Source organism: Varanus komodoensis, unplaced genomic scaffold, assembly GCF_004798865.1.
Source record: "Varanus komodoensis strain SLA01 unplaced genomic scaffold, ASM479886v1 scaffold1, whole genome shotgun sequence".
In the NCBI taxonomy this organism is placed as follows: domain Eukaryota; kingdom Metazoa; phylum Chordata; class Lepidosauria; order Squamata; family Varanidae; genus Varanus; species Varanus komodoensis.
This window is the reverse complement of record NW_025335268.1, coordinates 77,328,114-77,346,312: the sequence shown is the minus strand read 5'-3', so window position 1 is coordinate 77,346,312 and position 18,199 is coordinate 77,328,114. Positions and strand designations below refer to the sequence as shown.

At 41.2% G+C, this 18,199-nt stretch overlaps 1 protein-coding gene across 1 annotated transcript in view; it reads right to left on the bottom strand.

The window, feature by feature from the left end:
* Positions 1-18,199, bottom strand: part of PIR (pirin) — a 33,128-nt gene that overhangs the window by 1,266 nt on the left and 13,663 nt on the right. Inside the window, 5 exon segments of the mRNA XM_044430943.1 lie at positions 879-945; positions 6,404-6,486; positions 7,759-7,803; positions 14,782-14,839; positions 14,841-14,870. Of these exon segments, the coding sequence (XP_044286878.1) occupies positions 879-945; positions 6,404-6,486; positions 7,759-7,803; positions 14,782-14,839; positions 14,841-14,870 (283 nt within the window).

Here is an 18,199-nt window from a genome sequence, read left to right as displayed (position 1 = left end):
AAATAAATTGTTTGCTGCCAAAGCAAAACAGGGTTTTGTTTTGAACCTATCTGCCTAACATTTCATTAACTGTAAGAATGTTTGTTTGTTGCCCACTTAAGGAGGCAAGTCTATGGATGTTTAGGCAGAAAAAAGTCTTACAACTCCCAGGCATTCCCCATTCAGCACTATAACTTTTGGTTTAAATATCATAGGACTGCACCCTAACTGCATTTAGCACTGAGATACCTGACTAAAGGTTAATCTAGATGTTGAAGACAATATTATCTGTTTGTAAAATGAGATCTAAAGCCAGGTTCTCCAAGACTTAATCAATGCTTCATATCTCATATTATAACAAGTGATCAGTTATAGGAGCAGTGGGCTTTGCGAGGGAAGGGGGGGAAGGGACTCCTGTATCACTATCTGTGAAGGCAGGCAACCCAATGCCCTTGCACTATAGCTCCTATAAGTGCTTTTTTTGTAAAAAAAAAAAAAAAAAAAAAAAGGTGCCAGAACTCACATTGGCAGTAAGCACACACACCAATCCCAAGCCGAGCAGCAGAGCAGCATCCAGAGAAGCTATCTCTCACTATCAGATAGCAGATCACAGACACAAAAGCAGCCTGCAGGCGCTATGTTAATGATGTTTGCTGCTGATCTGCTACGCCAAAATCACTTCCTAAAATCCATTGGAAAAAAGGTGCTGGAATGCCGTTCCGGTGCGTTCGATGACAAAAAAAAGCCCTGGCTCCTATACATTCCAGCCATCGTGTGCCCTGGAAGCTGGGAGTTACAGTCCAAAATATCTGGAGGATACATAGTTGCCTACGATGCATTTTGAAGATGAAAAGATATCCTATAACCCAACGCCAGGGATCTGATGAACTAATATTTACCATACTGAACCACCGGTTCCTTAAGTGGCTCACCAGCCACTAATACAAAGTGGCTTACCTCAGGATCCTAAATGAAAGAAAATAAGCATAAGCAATAGCATATATTTATTTATATGCACTTCCATATCCCTCCCTTGCAATGGCCAAAGGTAATTTGAGCTTGAATACACAGATCAGGAACAATTCAAAACAAGTTTTCCCTAGAATCAAAAATTAAAAAATGGAGGCTGTCATATTTTGGACACACCAGGAAAAGGCAAGACTCTCTGGAGAAGACAATCATGCTAAGTGAAAGAAGAATGAAAGGAAAACCAAAAGGAACACCAAATATGAGATAGATTGACTCCATAAAGGAAGTTTTACAAGAGCTGAACAAGACTGTTGTTGACAGGATATTTTGCAGGGCTTTCATTCATAAGGGCACCATGAGTCAGAGAGGACTTGACGGCACATAGCCACAACCACTGGAGCCCTACTTTGGCACCCCAGTCATGGGCCAAATAGTGTGTGCCCCCAACATTGGGAGAGAAACACCTTACAAGACAGACACCCCATGTTTGTCTTGGAAGGTGTAGTCTGCTCAGCGTTGCTACTGTAACCAAGAACGTCAAAGCCACTACTGGGACTCTATGCCTAAGCCATGATCTCAATCCAGATCTAAAGAGAATGCTATGGACCATTTGCAAGTTGCCATTAAATATGCAGTTAATTTAAAAATATAAACAATTCTGCTCATAGAACTTGGTGAGTGTCAACTGCCAAACACAATAGACCACCCTGCCTCCAGTGACAATAGTTTTTACAGTTAACTAAAGCAGTTATATTTTACCCCTGGTGGGACTACATGTGCTCATAAATTCCTAAACAGCACATACAACTTTAGGTGCAATACTGAATGAATGAATGAATGAATGAATGAATGAATGAATGTTTGTCAATGCTTGATTCACAGCATCTTTCTTCCCTCAAAAAGACTGGAAGACAAAGGGACTACTGTGGACATGATCTATCTCATCTTTAGTAAAACGTTTGACATAGTATTCCACAGAACCCTGATAAACAAATTATCAAAAAGTGGACTTGACAGAAAAACTTAGGTGGATCCCAAACTGGCTGCTAAACTGGACACAAAGAGAGTTTATCAATGGCACCTTCTCAAACTGGAGGCATGTAACTAGTGGGGTTCTACAGGGTTCTAAGCCCAGTGCTCTTCAACATCTTTATTAATGATTTGGATGAGTAAGTACAAGGAACAATAATTAAATTTGCAGAAGATACAAAACTGAATGGAATAGCAAACAATCCAGAGGACAAATTAAGATGCAGGGCAATCCTGATAAACTTGAACACTGGACTGAAAGCAACAGAATGAGATTCAGTAAGGACAAGTGCCGAGTCCTCCACCTAGAAGAAGAAACCACATGCATTGATACAAGATGGGGAATATGTGGCTCAACAGGACTGAAAAGGAAAAGATCTTGGAGTTATTGAGAACAGGCTAAATATGAGCCAACAATGTGATGCAGTCTTAAAAAGGGCAAATGCTATTTTGGGATGCATTATAGAAGTAAGGTAAAGGTTTCCCCTTGACGTTACGTCCAGTCATGCCTGACTCTAGGGGGCGGTGCTCATCTCCGTTTCCTAGCTGAGGGAGCCAGCGTTTGTCTGCAGACAGTCTCCGTGGTCATGTGGCCGGCATGACTAAACACCGAAGTGCACAGAATTATAGAAGTATTACTTCCAAATCATGCAAAGTAGTAGTTCCTCTATATTCCTCACTAGTCAGACCTCATCTAGAATACTGTGTCTAGTTTTGGCACCAAGACTTAAGAAAGATGTAGAAGGATTAGAAAGGGTCCAGAGGAGGGAAACAAAAATGATCCAGGTTTGGAAATACTGCCCTATGAAGGGAGACTGAGAGAACAGGGTATGTTCAACCTTGAGAAGTCTGAGGGGAAACATGATATCCCTCTTTAAGTACCCCAAAGGCTGTCACAAACATGAATGTCAAGATCTCTTCTCACTGATACCAGAGAGTAGGTCACAGAATAATCAATTCAAGTTGCAACAACCCAGATTCAGGCTAGATATTTCCTCACTTTCAGAGCAATACAGCAGTGGAAACAGTTGTGGGCTCTCCAATACTGGAGACATTGAAAAAGAAACTGGACAGCCATCTGAGTGGGATGGTGTAAACTGGTGTCCTGCAACAGCAGTGGGTTGGCCCCACTGGCCTTCTAGGACCCTTCCAACTCTACTATTCCATGATTCTATGATTTGTAACTGTGCTTGGGCAAGCACACTTAAGATATGCAGAGTGTCTTTACATCCACAAAATTATCTTCTGGTGTTATGGCATGTCATGGCCATAACAAATTCTGAAGTGGGCATGTTTGAATCTAATATGATCCAAACATTTTTTATGCTCGCTCGCTCGCTCTCTCTCTGTGTTGGCACGGGCTACAGCCTTATGTTCCAAGAAAGTTTTGCAATAATATGCAATGTGCATCTTTAAAACAAAGGGTTTTGATGCATTTGTTTCCTTCCTAATATCCCAACATTCCCACAAGATCCATTTTCTAGGAAAAGCAAGAGAAAAAAGTGACAAACATGATTTCTCCCCCCCTAAAAAATCAACTATGTCTTCATACTTCAGAAAATAAATCACTCTTACAAGCTAGAATGTAACATATTTCCTACCACAAATATTTAGCATGGGAGGGAAAAATAGATTCAACAGAAATGAAAATTGGTCAACCTTCACCCTCTTCCCAACATGGATTGTGCTATATAACTTGATATATACTCAAATAATGCTACTTTGAAGAGATTGCTTTTATTAATGATTTCAACAGATTTAAAGGAATATCATTAACTGATGGGAGAGAACACAGAAAAATACCTCATGCAGAGTCTCTTTGTTTTATACAGTCCTATTACTGTTAAGAATGGAGGCTCTCTGGGCAACTGAAATTAGAATTGTACTGTGAATTGTACTGTGATTAGAATTGTACTGTGATTTTCAGCCTTCATTCATGAGGCACTGGACTACACCTCCCATCATATCCTGCCTCCAAGTTCAATGGCCATGTGCATGAAGGTCCGATAACACCTGGGGATACTACGTTGGGCTTCAGCCTGAAAATGGCTCTCCAGGTTCCAAGTGGAGCTTTTCCCAGCCCTACTTGGAGATTTCAGGAAACAAATCTCAAGCAAGTGATCTTCCACTGAGTTTCAGCTGATGCTTAGCCAGTGGAAAACAAAGTTCCACAATAAAAAATAAGAACATGCCGATCCAGCCCAAATTTCATGCTCATTCAACATGCCTATGCCCATGCTACAGGCATACAAATGTAATTGGTTTTTTTATTTATTAAAAACTTTTGTATGCCGTCCTATTATACCAAAATCTCAGGACAGCTTACAGTATTTAAAAGAACAGTTAAAACACCAATTCTAATAAATACATTGAGACTGAACAAAACAACAAACCACCAAACAAACAAGAGTGACTTAGGTTAAAAACTGTTAATTTTAAAATACTGTTTGAAAAAATTGTTGTGCTACTTCTTCATAAGAACATAAGAAACAGTGGTCCATCTATTTCAGTATCCTGTCCATACAGTGGACAAGCACCTACCCATAGGTCACCTCAAGGGCAACATGATTACAACACCTTCTTGCCCATGTTTCCCAGCAACTGGGACACTGTATCTGTTACTGGAGGTAGCATACACCGATCAGGGCTAGTAGCCATTGATAACTTCTCCTCCATGAATTTGTCTAATCCCCTTTTAAAGCCATCCAAATTGATGGCCATCACCGAATGCCATAGTGTATCTGTTAGCTGCGTGAAGAAGTACTTCCTTTTCTCTATCTTGAATCACACACCAATCAGTTTCATGGGATCACCCCAGATTCTAGATTTTCTCTAGAAAAGTAGAAAAATGTTTCCCTCGCCACTTGCTTTACAGCATGCATAATTATGGACACTTTTGCTCTTGTGTCTGCCAGTGCCACATCCGGGTGACACTATCTTCAAAGGGGAAAATCAGGCCAGGGGTCAGGCTGAGGAATTCTCTGTGCTGAGAGTGCAGGCCAGGCTGGGGCATCTAAGAGAGTGGTCCAGGGAGATAGTGGAATATCAAGGAACGGGTGACATCCGAGAAGGATAGCAGTGGGATGAACTGCCATTGTCTGCGATGAAGCACAGACTCCGGCAGGGCTAATTTATAGCTGGCTGTAAATCAGCACAGCTAGGTCAGCATGTAGCTTTTAAAGGAGGCCCCATGCTCTGCCTTCTGTTTGGACTTCTGCTGCCTGCATGTGATCCTTCTCCTTTCTGTGGGATGTCCTTCGTCAAGCTCTGTCTCCTGCCCTTGGGCAAATTCCAGGAAGAGTCCAGAAGGGCCCAGGCTGCTCTTTCAAAGGAAGGTTCCCAGCTGTCAGGCTCTAGGTGGGCCCTCTGTGCTGGCTTTCCCCCTACTCTTCCACTTCTCTTTCTTTTGATGAATCCTCCCGGTAGGGCATGGCAATACCTCTGTCATCTCTCCCCTTGCTAACCTTTCCTCTAAGATAAACAATCCCAGCTGCTGTAACCTTTCCTCATAGCCCGTTTCCCAATTCTGCAACATCCTCTTTATATGCTCCCAGGTTTGTGCATGCTGTGGGCAGAGACCTTCAGGTATGGGGTAGGATAGAAGAGCAACAACAATGATGTCCCCTTGGAATGAGCATAACTGCTTTTTCAGGGGTAACTCCTACAGTACAGTTGTCTACTGCAGACAGCTGTGCACCACAGCTGGACTACAAGGGGCTGCCACATGCTCACGTGCGATCTGCCATTCTCAGATCACTTTGTGGTGGACTGCAGCACCGTTTTGTGCCACAGTGCCACATTCGTGGCAATCAGGGACAGTAAGTAAGTATAGGTCACTGTTAGTGCTAGAAAAATGCTTTCTATCTTGGCCTGGTTCTATAACGAAGGCCTCCTGAGAGCCACTGCTATTTTCTGAGTCATTAAGAAAAAAGCAGAATACAGCTAAGTGAAGCCTATGCAATCCAAGCCACTGACTCAAGCAGTTCCACTCTGGGAGTCAATGGGTTATTGCACAGGAATCACTTTCCTAGCATGTCAACTAAGCAACTGCACTTCACATGCAAAGGCAGAGCAGTGCGATGACTGGCCACGAAGGGCCACTGTTCATAAAGAGATTGTCACTTTTTGTATCCTGCAGGGATGTAGGTGCCCCACTGGATACTGCCCTGCATTTCTTCTGCAAAAGGCTAATATGGCTTTCCCTCTGGAGAATCAAAAACTTGGTGTAAAAAGAATTTTGATGGCAGAAGACAGATTCGACAACAGTTCTTTAACCACTGTACTAACCACTTTGTTTTCCAGAGATAGTTGCTTACTCAGTATGGGTTCTCTCCACTTAATAACTGTTAATTACTTACTACCAGAAACATTCAGCAAAACACAGAACCAAAAAAGTTGCTGAGGCAAAGACATCAATTGCAAATACCTTGTTCTCGACCCGAACACAGTCCTCATCATCCAACACAGCAGTGTGGTGGGGCTCTGCCTTCTTTTGAGCACCAGCAGGACCTTTGAAAATAAAATATTTTAAGAGGCAATTTGTTTAATAAACCCAATAGTTATAAGCTATTATACATCAGACTGCTTCTATAATCTATATAATCACTTAAACTCTCCTTGAAAATATCTGGTACAGTCATAGAATAACTGTACACCCATGCTCACTCATGAGATGGACTTTCACAATGTCTAGTGGGAATGTTATGAATGTCCCTGCTATGTCTTTGCCCTCTAGAGAGCCAGCATCACTGAACAGCACGTGGAAAGGAAATAGAGCAGTGTAGGCAGGAAATCCCCAAAGAGTTTTAAAAATGGCTATTCTTAACCACTGCCATTGGACTAAAATATGGCAATTCATGCATGGTCGCCATAGTCCCTTGCAAGACACCCAAACTGGAAGTACCGAACTCACAGGTTTTTCTACTTTATGCATGAACCGGACTTTGGACTTAATGGGTATTTGGACTTTAGACTCTCTCATTCTGGATATGCAGAGCAAGCAAGTCAAGAATGTGGCTCAAGGCCCTAGAGACAAGGGATAGACACCAGGGTATAAAGGAGGTGGTGCTGGGAAAGGATCATGAGAAGCTATCCTGAAAGCCAGGGGAACCCAAAGGTATTCTTAGACCCACAGGAGGAAAGGATCCCCAAGCAAAAGAAAGATATAATGCTTGCCCCAAGTACAGTTACAAGTTACAAAACGAAGTGCAAAAGAGCTCAGTGGCTCTGAGGTGCAACTCGGGATGGGACCTAACGTAAGAATGACTGTTTGACTCTGAGGAATGAAAATAAAGCTCAGGGAGGTTTCTTGTTATTTGACCGAGCTAACACTAGGTAGCAGCTCAATATGCTGCACGCGATCTGTCCAGTAGAAGATAATTAGCTGCTGATATACAAAGTAAGAACTATCATGCAGGTTGCCCAGGTGGTATCGAACCCTGTTGACCTATTTCAGGAGAGGGAACCCTTCAAGATTAGGCACATTTCCCACACAGGCAGCTGAAAGTACTGTAATGCACTAGACAGCTGGCCAGTGATCTGGCACAGTCCCATACTTCTGTGGGACCAACATCCTCTAATATAATGAAGCACGTCTGTAATTGTCCGGCCATCCAGGTCCTTCTTGTGCTGGGCCGCATTCTTCGCCCACACCTGTGCCGCTGCTTCCAGAATGAAACGGCTCCTTGAGACAAGATCTTGGTGGGATGTCAACAAAGCAAATAGCATCCGCCTTTGCAGACACAGGCAAGTATCTAATAACCTAAAATTCAATAAATTTACCAATATACATGTTGCCAGCAAGGGTGTAAATAAACGCTGTCCAACCTAAAATAAAAAATAAAGAGCTTTTTAGAGAAGAACTTTGCATGCAGCAGACAACATTAGATTATGTTATAGTATGTCAAGGTATATGTGTCGTTACAGCAATGCTTTAAAGTTTTGCATTTGCAACGGCTATGACACACAGAGGCATTCTATAACTTAGAACAGTGATAGAGTAGAATTAATCAGAAGACAAAGGCCTGTTCGTAAACATAATTAAACACATTGCCAGCCTGCTGCAATATCTGTATCAGTCTGTTCCTTAGGCAAGCCAGCATCTGTCTAATCTATGTAAAATGGGCATAACAGTACTGAACTACGTCGCTGGGCATTCTTAAAAGTGCATCCAATAAAAAGCCACAAGCACTCTATAAAATTAAAATGCTATATTAATCATGCTAAGTATTCCAAAAGTGTTGTTTCACCATTACAAATGCCATCTAAAAATATAATCTATCATAATGATTAGGCATCTAATGAAAGAATACTCTTCCCCACTAAGGTTTCAAGGTGCTGAAAATTGTTCTTGTAGAATTTCACGTCGATTCAACAAGGCTATATGGCTCCCTGACTTTGGGTTTTAACCGGTTATTGTCTGTTTTAGTTCCCACTGTGTATATTCTAGAAGGAAGAAAATTAATCTGAGTTTTTTTCCATTCATAGTTATTGTTTAATGATAACATGGATGATTATTTTAATGTAGCTAAGTTTTTTAAAATGCGTACTTTGGCAGGAAAATGCAACCCATGCCTATAGGCTAGTTCCTATAGGTTGTTCAGCTCTTCATCCCCATCATGTGCCAACTAAGCCATGACTGAGTTGTTTGGGAGTATGGAAGGAGAGAAATGTAGGGGAGACTATTTAGAAGAAAAACAGTGTCCCAAAGTTCTTTTGTTGCCTATTCACAAGGCAACCATTCTTAATGGTATTACTGCAAGATTTTTATTTAATAGACAGATAGACAGATAGATAGATTTAAACATTTATACACCATTGTGTAGTAAAAATTCTTCATTTTATGGTTTTAACATACATCAAGATAACTCAGAGCTGAGGCAACATATATTGCTAGTTTCCCTTTGAAAGCATTCTATTCCATGTTTGGTAGTTTCTTTCTTTAAGCCTAGTACTAATACATCTTTTACTCAGATGTCAATGGTGAGAATCACCACTGCTTTTGAAAAAAATTACTTGGCAGCATCAGGATGCAGTTTCCAGAATGCAGACTGGACACCTCTTTGATAGTGACCTGATAAACATTGTTTATTTGGACTTCAAAAAGGCTTTTGAGAAAGTCCCTCACCAAAGACTCCTGAAGAGTGATGGAAAGGGAAGGGAGGTCCTCTCATGGATCAGTAATTGATTAAAGACTAAATTGTATTTTTCTCAATAAAGGGAGGTAAACAGTGGCCTCCCACAAGGATCAGTATAAGAACCGATGCTTTTCAATTTATTGGTAAATGATGAAGAGTTCGGAGTGAGCACTGAACCGGCCAGGTTTGCTGATGATGCCACACTATTTAGGAAGGTTAAAACCAAAAGGGATTGTGAGGAGCTCCTGAGGGATCTCTCCAAACTGGGAAAATGGGGAGCAAAAGGGCAAATGTCATTCAATGAAACAAATGTCAAGTAATGTAAGCAAAAATTTCCAGCTTTACTGACTGATGGGATCTGAGTTTGCAGTGATTGATGAAACTTGGGACTGCGGTGGGCATCTCCATGGGCACTGAGCCAGTGTGTGCCTACTGCAAAAAAGGCAAACTCCACATTAGGTGTTATTAGGAAAGGCAATGAAAATTAAATTGCCAAAGTCATATATTTGTATGATTGTATACAGGCATACAAATATATGATGCCAACACAGAATATTTCCACATATAAAAAGCAATATTGTGGAGATGGAAAAAGTGCAGAAAAGGGCAAGTAAAATGATCAATGACTCCCCTACAGGGAAAGATTCCAACAGCTGAGACTGAATAGCTTAGAAAAAAAGGTAAGAAAAGACATGATAGAGATATACAAAATGATGTATGGAGGGAAGAGAGTAGAGATGGAAGCATTTTTTCCGGCATGTTGAACTGGAAAGACCACTGGTCTGATCTCGCATGGCAATTTGCCATTAAGATGCTACTTTGCGAGACAGAATCAAAAACTCCTAAGCATAACTCATTTTGAAATCTGAGGATAAAAAGTGCTGCATGCTAACGGAGCAACCCTTTGTGATACTCTTCTGTGTGTTGCAATTTTGTTGCTAAGAAATATTATCTTGCTGCAGATAGAGAAAATTTAGTTTACAATTTAGTGCATGGGTTTCAACCACATCAATGTCTTTGCAAGCCGACATCCTCCCCATTCTCTGGGCATCTCTCCCAGAATAAGCCAAATTCCTTCACTTGGAAAGTTCTGACATGGGAAGCACCAGATAAAAGACCACTATTTTCCTCAAACAGACACATATACAAAGATACCCTAAAAATAAAACTAGAATTGAATAGTTATATACTTAAGAGTGCTTTACAGCTCACAAAGTAACCCCAAATGAATTCTGTGACACATGGGAGGTGAAATAGGTGCTGCAGCCTCTGAACTTCAGGGAATGGGAGCTTACGTAGCCGATCGCCCACATACCAGAGGGAGAGGTCCACAACAGGCTCTATCACAAGCCCCAGCTTTGCCAAAATTCGGATAAAGATCCCAAGAAAACAAAACACCAGTGCAAAACACCGGTGCACAGGACTCCTCGTGGGCATCACCATCAGAAACACCTGTTTCTGTTGACAACGGAAACTTATATAATGGAAAACACCTTTTGGTTTCCTCAGTCTACATCAGCAATTCATTCCCTGATTGCGTCTTCTCTCAGTCATTACTCACATAGTTGCTCTTACTCCCTCAAACATTACTTTCCATCTATCCTCCACCTGTTCTCACACACACACACCCATGTAAAAAGGTGCCACGTGGCATTCAATGGCCCATGCATTTTCTTATCTGTGGATTGAACAGCATTGCGTCTACATCAGCCCTTTATGTATACTTAGGAAATAACTTATTACACCTTGAATCCAGATTGCAAAATACAGATTTCTAACCTGTGAGCAAGCCCTTTATTCCCTTTTTATAAAGTGCCTAGTGATTTAAGGTGCAATGAACAAATGGTGCCCAAGAATATTGTAATTATTGCATTCTTAAAAGGGTTTTAGTCAGAAAAATACATGACTGATAAAAGAATGGTGGAAGTTGTAGGACTTTTTGCTGGAATGCTGGAAATTGTAGGACGTTTTGCTGTCTAAACATGCATAGGATTGCATTAGATAAAAGGATACCAGATTGTACTATCGCCACAATCCAGCACAGCTAATGCTGTGTTGGATTGTAGCCATGACTCCAAGGCTCTTATATATGAAGTCTAAATTGAAGATCTTTTAAAAATTGTATGCTTATTTTAAGTTTCCAAACAGCCTTTTCTTTTTTTCCAATGTCCAAATCCAGTTCTGCGCCTTGAAGCTTTAGGTGGCTTACCCGTTAAGCCCCACTGGGCAAGAGAAGGATGCATTCCTTCTTTGTCTCCTTCGACCAGCTAGGCAGACTAGACAAGAATGGCAGGAAAACAAAAGCAGGCAGGCAACCCAGTTCGTCCACCAGTATTTTGGGAAACCCATAAGTCCCAGCATGACCAATGGTCCGGGATTTGGGGACTTGCAACCAAACTATCTGGAGGGCACAAAGTGGCCTGTTGGGGAGCATGCAAGGCTGTCTTGCAGAGGTGCATCCTGATCTGGAGTGTCTGCACTTACCAGGAGTGCTTCTCCAGAGTTGCAGACAGGGGACTTAGCCTGGAGACTCAACCCAGGGCCCTGCGCATGAAAAGCACGTCCTCTACAAATAAGCTAGGGCTTTTCCTTGCAGGGCTTCTCTAAGCTCCATACGGCCTAGAAAGAGGGAGAAATAGAGAGGTACATGTGTCTATGTAGTGTACCTTGTCTGTTTCCAGGAAGAGGCTGGGAAACATGCTTGGCAACTACCCCTGCAGAGCACAAAAGTTGACTTCGGGGTGGCCTTCTGCCTTTCGTGCCAGTCAATAAAAGAAAATCTTTAACGTGTGGCCATGAGGGATGATGGGCAGCTGCCTAGATAGTCTCATTCAGTCCTGCTCAGGGACAAAGTGGCTTTGAGCCATTCTATCCAGGCACCTTTTCCTCCATGGCAGCATTTAGGCCAGAACCAGCATCCAAAAGTCATCCAAAAAGGTACATTATCTTACAGGTATGTTCTAAATGGGCTAGAAATAAATTCATAAATGGTCAAGATAGATCAAATGTGCAAAAGGGTATCATTATAATAATCTTTCAGTAAACAGTTTTGAAGTCCTGAATGAATCCCTGCAAAGATTGCCTAAAGCTGTATGCAAAGTAACTGCTCCATAACTTACTGCTTGGTTTATTAACCTGAGACTGTTCTTGATACTCCTGATATAAAGCAAATTAGGGATACTTTCTTTTAAGCCCTTTCCACCTTTGCATGTGTAGCATGTTCAGCTCTTTTTTGGTATTTCTTAGGATGCAAACTTTTTCTGCTATCCTGAGTCATGTGCACCTAGCTAAATATTGCAGAACATCCTCACTGGCCACTTTAGCAGCAAGATCAGTGCAACTGTGTATTTAATACCTGCTGTTAGATTAAATCTTACCAGCTACATTAGCTGTGGTCAAATTCTTGGGGAAAAGGAAGCAACAACCTAATTTTGCAATACCGTTTCCTAAAGGTTTCCTGACAATATTTGGTTTAGTATGGCCGCATGTTTGAAGTGACAGTCTATATGCTAGTATATTTTGATTTGCAACTATACCTCTGATTGTTTTTTATTCTACTCCGTTGGCGCAATCAAAAGAACTTAATATAAATGTGAACTAATAAACAAAGAGAAGGCTCTCACAGACACAGCTGAAAAATCTTGCCGAGCGAACTTGCAAAGCATTCTTTGCACATTACCTAACAAATATGCCAAGCAATGCTGTCGCTCCACATCCTGAGGCCACAAAGAAAGCCTTGCCAGTCTTTATTCAAATGAGCCCTGCGGAAGCTAGGAAGGCATGAGTATGAAGATCCATGTGTGAATAAAGCTTTTGGAACCAACCACAGATTCTTTGCAACTGATTCAGAGAATCCTACAATGCTTTCAAATATTATTGACTGATTTCAGTGAATCTCCAGTGGAAAACATCTGTTTTCTGTGAGAATGAGGGCCAACTTACATCTGATGCAATAGGATCTTCTGCCATTTCTGTTTCAATAGAATGCAGCTGCAAGGGGCTGCTAATCTGATGGAAGCCATGGCTGTATATGGTGTTTTGTTTTGTTTTTTAATTGCTCTTTTCTTTTGTGTCGTTTTCCTACTCAAAATCAACCCCGCACTTCTTGGCCCCAAAGTACTGTACTTTTTCACTAAGGAAGAATAGCAGTATAATTTAGACTGGAAGATATCCCAGTGGGGAGAAAAGAGTAGATCATCCCTTCTTCCTCACCCACTGGCTCCAATCAGTTTGGCTGTTCTCTGCCAATATAGCTGTATTTCATTTAGAAAAGAAAACACTGGGAGATCCAGTCCTGAATCTCTTGTATAGTTTGGCCCTAAATCAGTAGGAAACATCTGTTTGCTAGAATGAAAACAGAGTGATTCAGCCATGGAAGAGCCACTTCACAAGCGATCAACAACATGTGCAGTCACAACAACATGTGCAGGTGACCCTTCAGTTTGGCAAGCTGACACCTAATTCTAAACCATGAATATTTGCTTAATAAGTCAGACCATGCATGAGCAGAATGTGGCCCCTTACTCTCATATCAGTCCCCCTTTTGCATAAGCAGACTAGGCAAGAAGTTGCAAGTTACCACATCCACCCATGACAAGCAAATTGAGAAATATGGTAAATTGTTCCCAAATAGGCCAGAATTATAAGCCAGATTTAAACTGTGGTTTGAAGTTGGATTATGAATACTGGCTTGTGGGCAAATAATTAACATAGTTCTGGATCATGTGTAATGGAAAGCTGCGATTAACTGCAGCTTTCTTATTAGTCTTCCAAACTGGGCAAGGGAAGCAAATGTATCCACATGATGATTGTGCATATTGTGGCTAATTTTATAAGGATATTTGGTTTAGCTTACATGTAAAAACAACCCATGAGTATTCCTGGTAGAAAGCTATAGTTATACTTTTTTCATCAGTGTATTTATTTCATGCATTTTTTCACTGATGAGTCTGCAAGATGGAGTATATGTTTACCATGCCTTTTCCTTTACATGGAATTTGTAATCCATGCAGGGAAAAGTGCAGAGTTTAAAAAGAACTGAGCTATTTATAGTGTAACAGGATTTGAGCACACAAACAAACATGGAAATAACGTATCAAAGGTATAGTTCAGAGCGGTGCCACTTCTGTGTTCTCATTTGATCAGGTGACTTGGAGCCAACAAACACTAGATTTTTAAAATGCAGCTATATCTTGCTTTTTTGAAAATTGCAGGTATGTGACGAGGGCACGCCTTTCATTTAGTATGCAGTATCTGTTGAGGAGAGACTTATCTCTAATACTCTGTCTGAAAATCACTCCCTCCTACCCCACCCTTTCCATGTAGTGTTTTAGGATAAAGATCCCCATTGGCAGGGGAAGGGATTTGTAATCACACATCAACTTGGAAATGAAGAGATAAGCTTCTACTGCATTCATCTCATCCCGCAAGCCCATGATTCAATTTATATATAAAAAGTGGATGTTGCACTATCCGCTAAGTGTAAACTTTAGGTTGGCCTTGGAAAACAAGATTTCCCCACAAAAGCAGATGATCATATAGAGGCACAATACTTTGCCTCATAATTAGGAAGCTGTTGAGATCAAAGACACTCCACATTAGGAATTCACCCCATAACAATGAAACTCACATCCAGGCATTATGATTTAAGCTGCTCCAGCCTTCCTACCTTGGGGAACTGGCTGCACATGTTTTGCTCCTTCGTTGAGCTTGAAATCCAGATAGATACAGCGTCGGTGTACCAGTCTACACCTTGGACTGGAAGGACAATTGCAAGAACAAACAATTAGCTTTCCATAGGAAGATGATGATCTGGAAGCAGAGACACCAACGAAATTCCTCCAGAACAGCAGTGCCTTCTGAGGAAACATTACCTTTTTAATAAGAAGTAACATTAACAGGATATTTGCAGAAATTATTGTGAGATGAACAGCACAATTCTATATATGTCTACTCTGAAATAAGTGCCATTAAGGTCAGTATGAACTCCTTCTAAGTTATGAATAACGGTTCATATCTAACTATACACACCTCACCCCAGACCCTGAGAACTTCTTCAGCACAATGGTAGAGTTCAAAGACATATTTTGCAAACTTTTTCTGAAAACCACAACACCAAACAGTCTCACAATGTTGCAAGGCATCAGGAAAAAAAGCAAATGAAGAACGTATTAAAAACAAGATATTTATATCCAAGATTTGGGAAGAGGAAGTGTTTATTGGGGCAAAGGAAAGCTAAGCTGAGAGGAGAAGCTTTCTGCTGACTCTGGTGCCTTGGTTTCTAAATTCAGCCTACACTGCTATTCGATTCTAACTTTGATGGTGCAGACCCATTGGCACATGCTGACAGGTATAGTTCTACACTGGATAGCATTGGGCTGTGGTGGATGGGATAACACATTAACTGGATTCTCTTCACTGTATGCTGGGCACATAAATGCCTTGAGAATGGAGACAGTGCGTGAGCAATTCCTTTAGGGAAAGTCTGCAGATGGCCCAGTTCCTGTGTCACTTCCTCTGTGACACAGCTGCAGCGACGGGAAAAGCTTGGACCAAAAATGCACAGCCCTTTTGTTTAAACTAGAAGATGGAATAACTGAGCATTGTGGAAGCACTCAGGAAAAAATGTATAAACCCAGAAAAGAAGAATTCTTTATATGGATAGACATCCCTGAATTAACCATGTTTGTTTTTGGTTTGAGTTCATACTCCAGTGCCAAAGACATCCGCACCCCACAGACTTCTGAAGTTCAGCAAACTTGTCGTATTGTGTTACTGCTTTTGGATAAGCTCACTTACAGTGTCTCATGTATGAACATGTGTCTGAGCTTGTATGACAAACACAGCTTTTCTCCTGACTGGTCTCTTTCTGATAACAATCCATGAGGATTTGGCCAGCATTCAGAGCTTGTTCTCTGACAAAGATTTGCTTTACTGTCCTTTGAAAACATGTGTTAAACTTAAATAGGATGAAAAGGCATAGAGTAAAGAAAGGAAGTTGTCGCATGTGCAGCAGCTGTGAAAAAGCAAATCCTGCCCTACATATTATTAGGAAATGAAACAAGACTAGAACTGCCAGCATTATAATACACTTCTGGCAGCCCTCTTCAACCAGATGGTTTTGACTATGACTTCCTTAATCCCTGATAATTGCCTATGGTAGCTGGGGCTGATAGGAATTGTAGTCCAAAACAGATGAAGGGTGCCTATGGGTCATAAGCATCATCAGTGCGTTTGGATTCTGCTTTTTCTCAGTAACCTATGCTCCATGTGGCTTACGACAGCACCAGAAGAGTTTACATAACACAACATTTCAAGGCAGTTCACTAACAGTAACAAGCTGTAACAAAATTGATAGAGTTGTAAACCATCAATAGGCAATCAAAACATCACCATATAAAATCAAATATCAAATATAAAAGTTCAACAGCCCACTGATAATTCATACGAAGGCCTAGCAGGACAAATACAGAAACATTTTCCAAAATAGCATAAAAAGACTTCTTATCTAAAGTGCCCTTCCCCTACACAAGAGCCCCGAAAAGGGTCTTGTGTATCCTGAGGGTCTCTAGGCAACTTTAGCACAACTTCAGCAATGCCTTCAGATATAGGGCCACCTCCTGCAGCCCTCTAGAGAGAGAACATGTGGACCACCTGCATCATTCCTGCTGGCTTGACCTGGGGCTGGCTAGGTTGCATTTTGAATAGCAAGGCTTCCTGTTCTTGTCACCTGGAGTCACAAAGTGCATTGCAGAGCTCAGAGGAGTGGAGGGGTGACATGAGCAGACAACATGCTCAGTAGTCCTGGAACACCCTTCCTACTCCCTCATAGTACTAGAACTTTATGGGTTCATCCATTGAAGCCACCGGTAGGAGATTCGTGACAGTAAAATAACAACAACAGAAAAACCCAACCCTTTTTCATACAATATTTAATTATCTTACAGAATTTGCTGCTATGGCATGTGATGGCTGCAGAAGAAACCTACAGAAACATATGGAAGACAGGGACTTTACCACTACTAATTCTGATTCTTTCAAATTTCTTCTTTTATCTGCAGAACAACAAACTAGCCAACAATCTCCCAATGTGAATTATTGAAGCACCATCGTATGTGCATGTCAGTCCCACCTAGGAATGTCTGGAAAACAGGAATTTTCTCTAAAAAGATTATTGTTACAAAGTGCGGAGATGGCTTCTTTTCTGTTCTGATCTTCTGTCATTGCAAGTGTTTTAGTAACATGATTCCCAAAACCCAACACTGATTTCATTACACTCAGTAGGGACACTGGGGATTTATTTAAGCAAGCGTAATAACCTCTAACCCCTGGAGAGAATAACCTCTAACCCCTGGAGAGCCCATTCAGGAGAGAACTATGGTTCATTCTCAGGCCAGCGGGAAAGATATTTCAGGCAGTTGGGTCAGCATTTTTACGAAGTATGTAAACAATGCCAATGGAAAATCCAAACACAACATCAAACTCTAGATGCCTCTCTGTTTTACAATATGCTTATGGATTTTGATTTCCATGTGATTCATATGAATAAGATGCACCTATTAGTAAAAGCAGTTTTGCACGACAAATTTCTTACTTAGCTCTCACTTCTGTGCCAAAGAATTTCAACAATTTGGATTCTGGGCCCATAAAACTTCATGCCTGCATGCCTAAACCAAGAGGGAGGGAGAGGGACAGAGAATATCTATGGGTAGTGATCCAAAGAGGGAGAAAAGGAATAGATGGAGATGGGGAGATAAAAGGAATTTGTATTACACAAACAGACTTCTGCAGGTGCTGAAAACTAGAGGTTCAAAGGAGTTATTTAGGCTCAGACTCCACTTCTGCCATGTATACACTCATTGGAGCAGCTTGCTTGTCCTTTGTGGCTGTCTACATTTTGTGGTGCTGCCCACGACAGTTTCTGAAATTGCTGAATCTGCCCACAATCCAAAAAGAGTGCCAACCCCTGTCCTAAAAGCACCACATTAGAAGGTCATCATTACATTTCTTCAGTAATGATTGTTCTGGGCTATTCTAAAATAGGCACATGTGTGCCAGTGCGCTCACACAATAGCATACTGTCCACC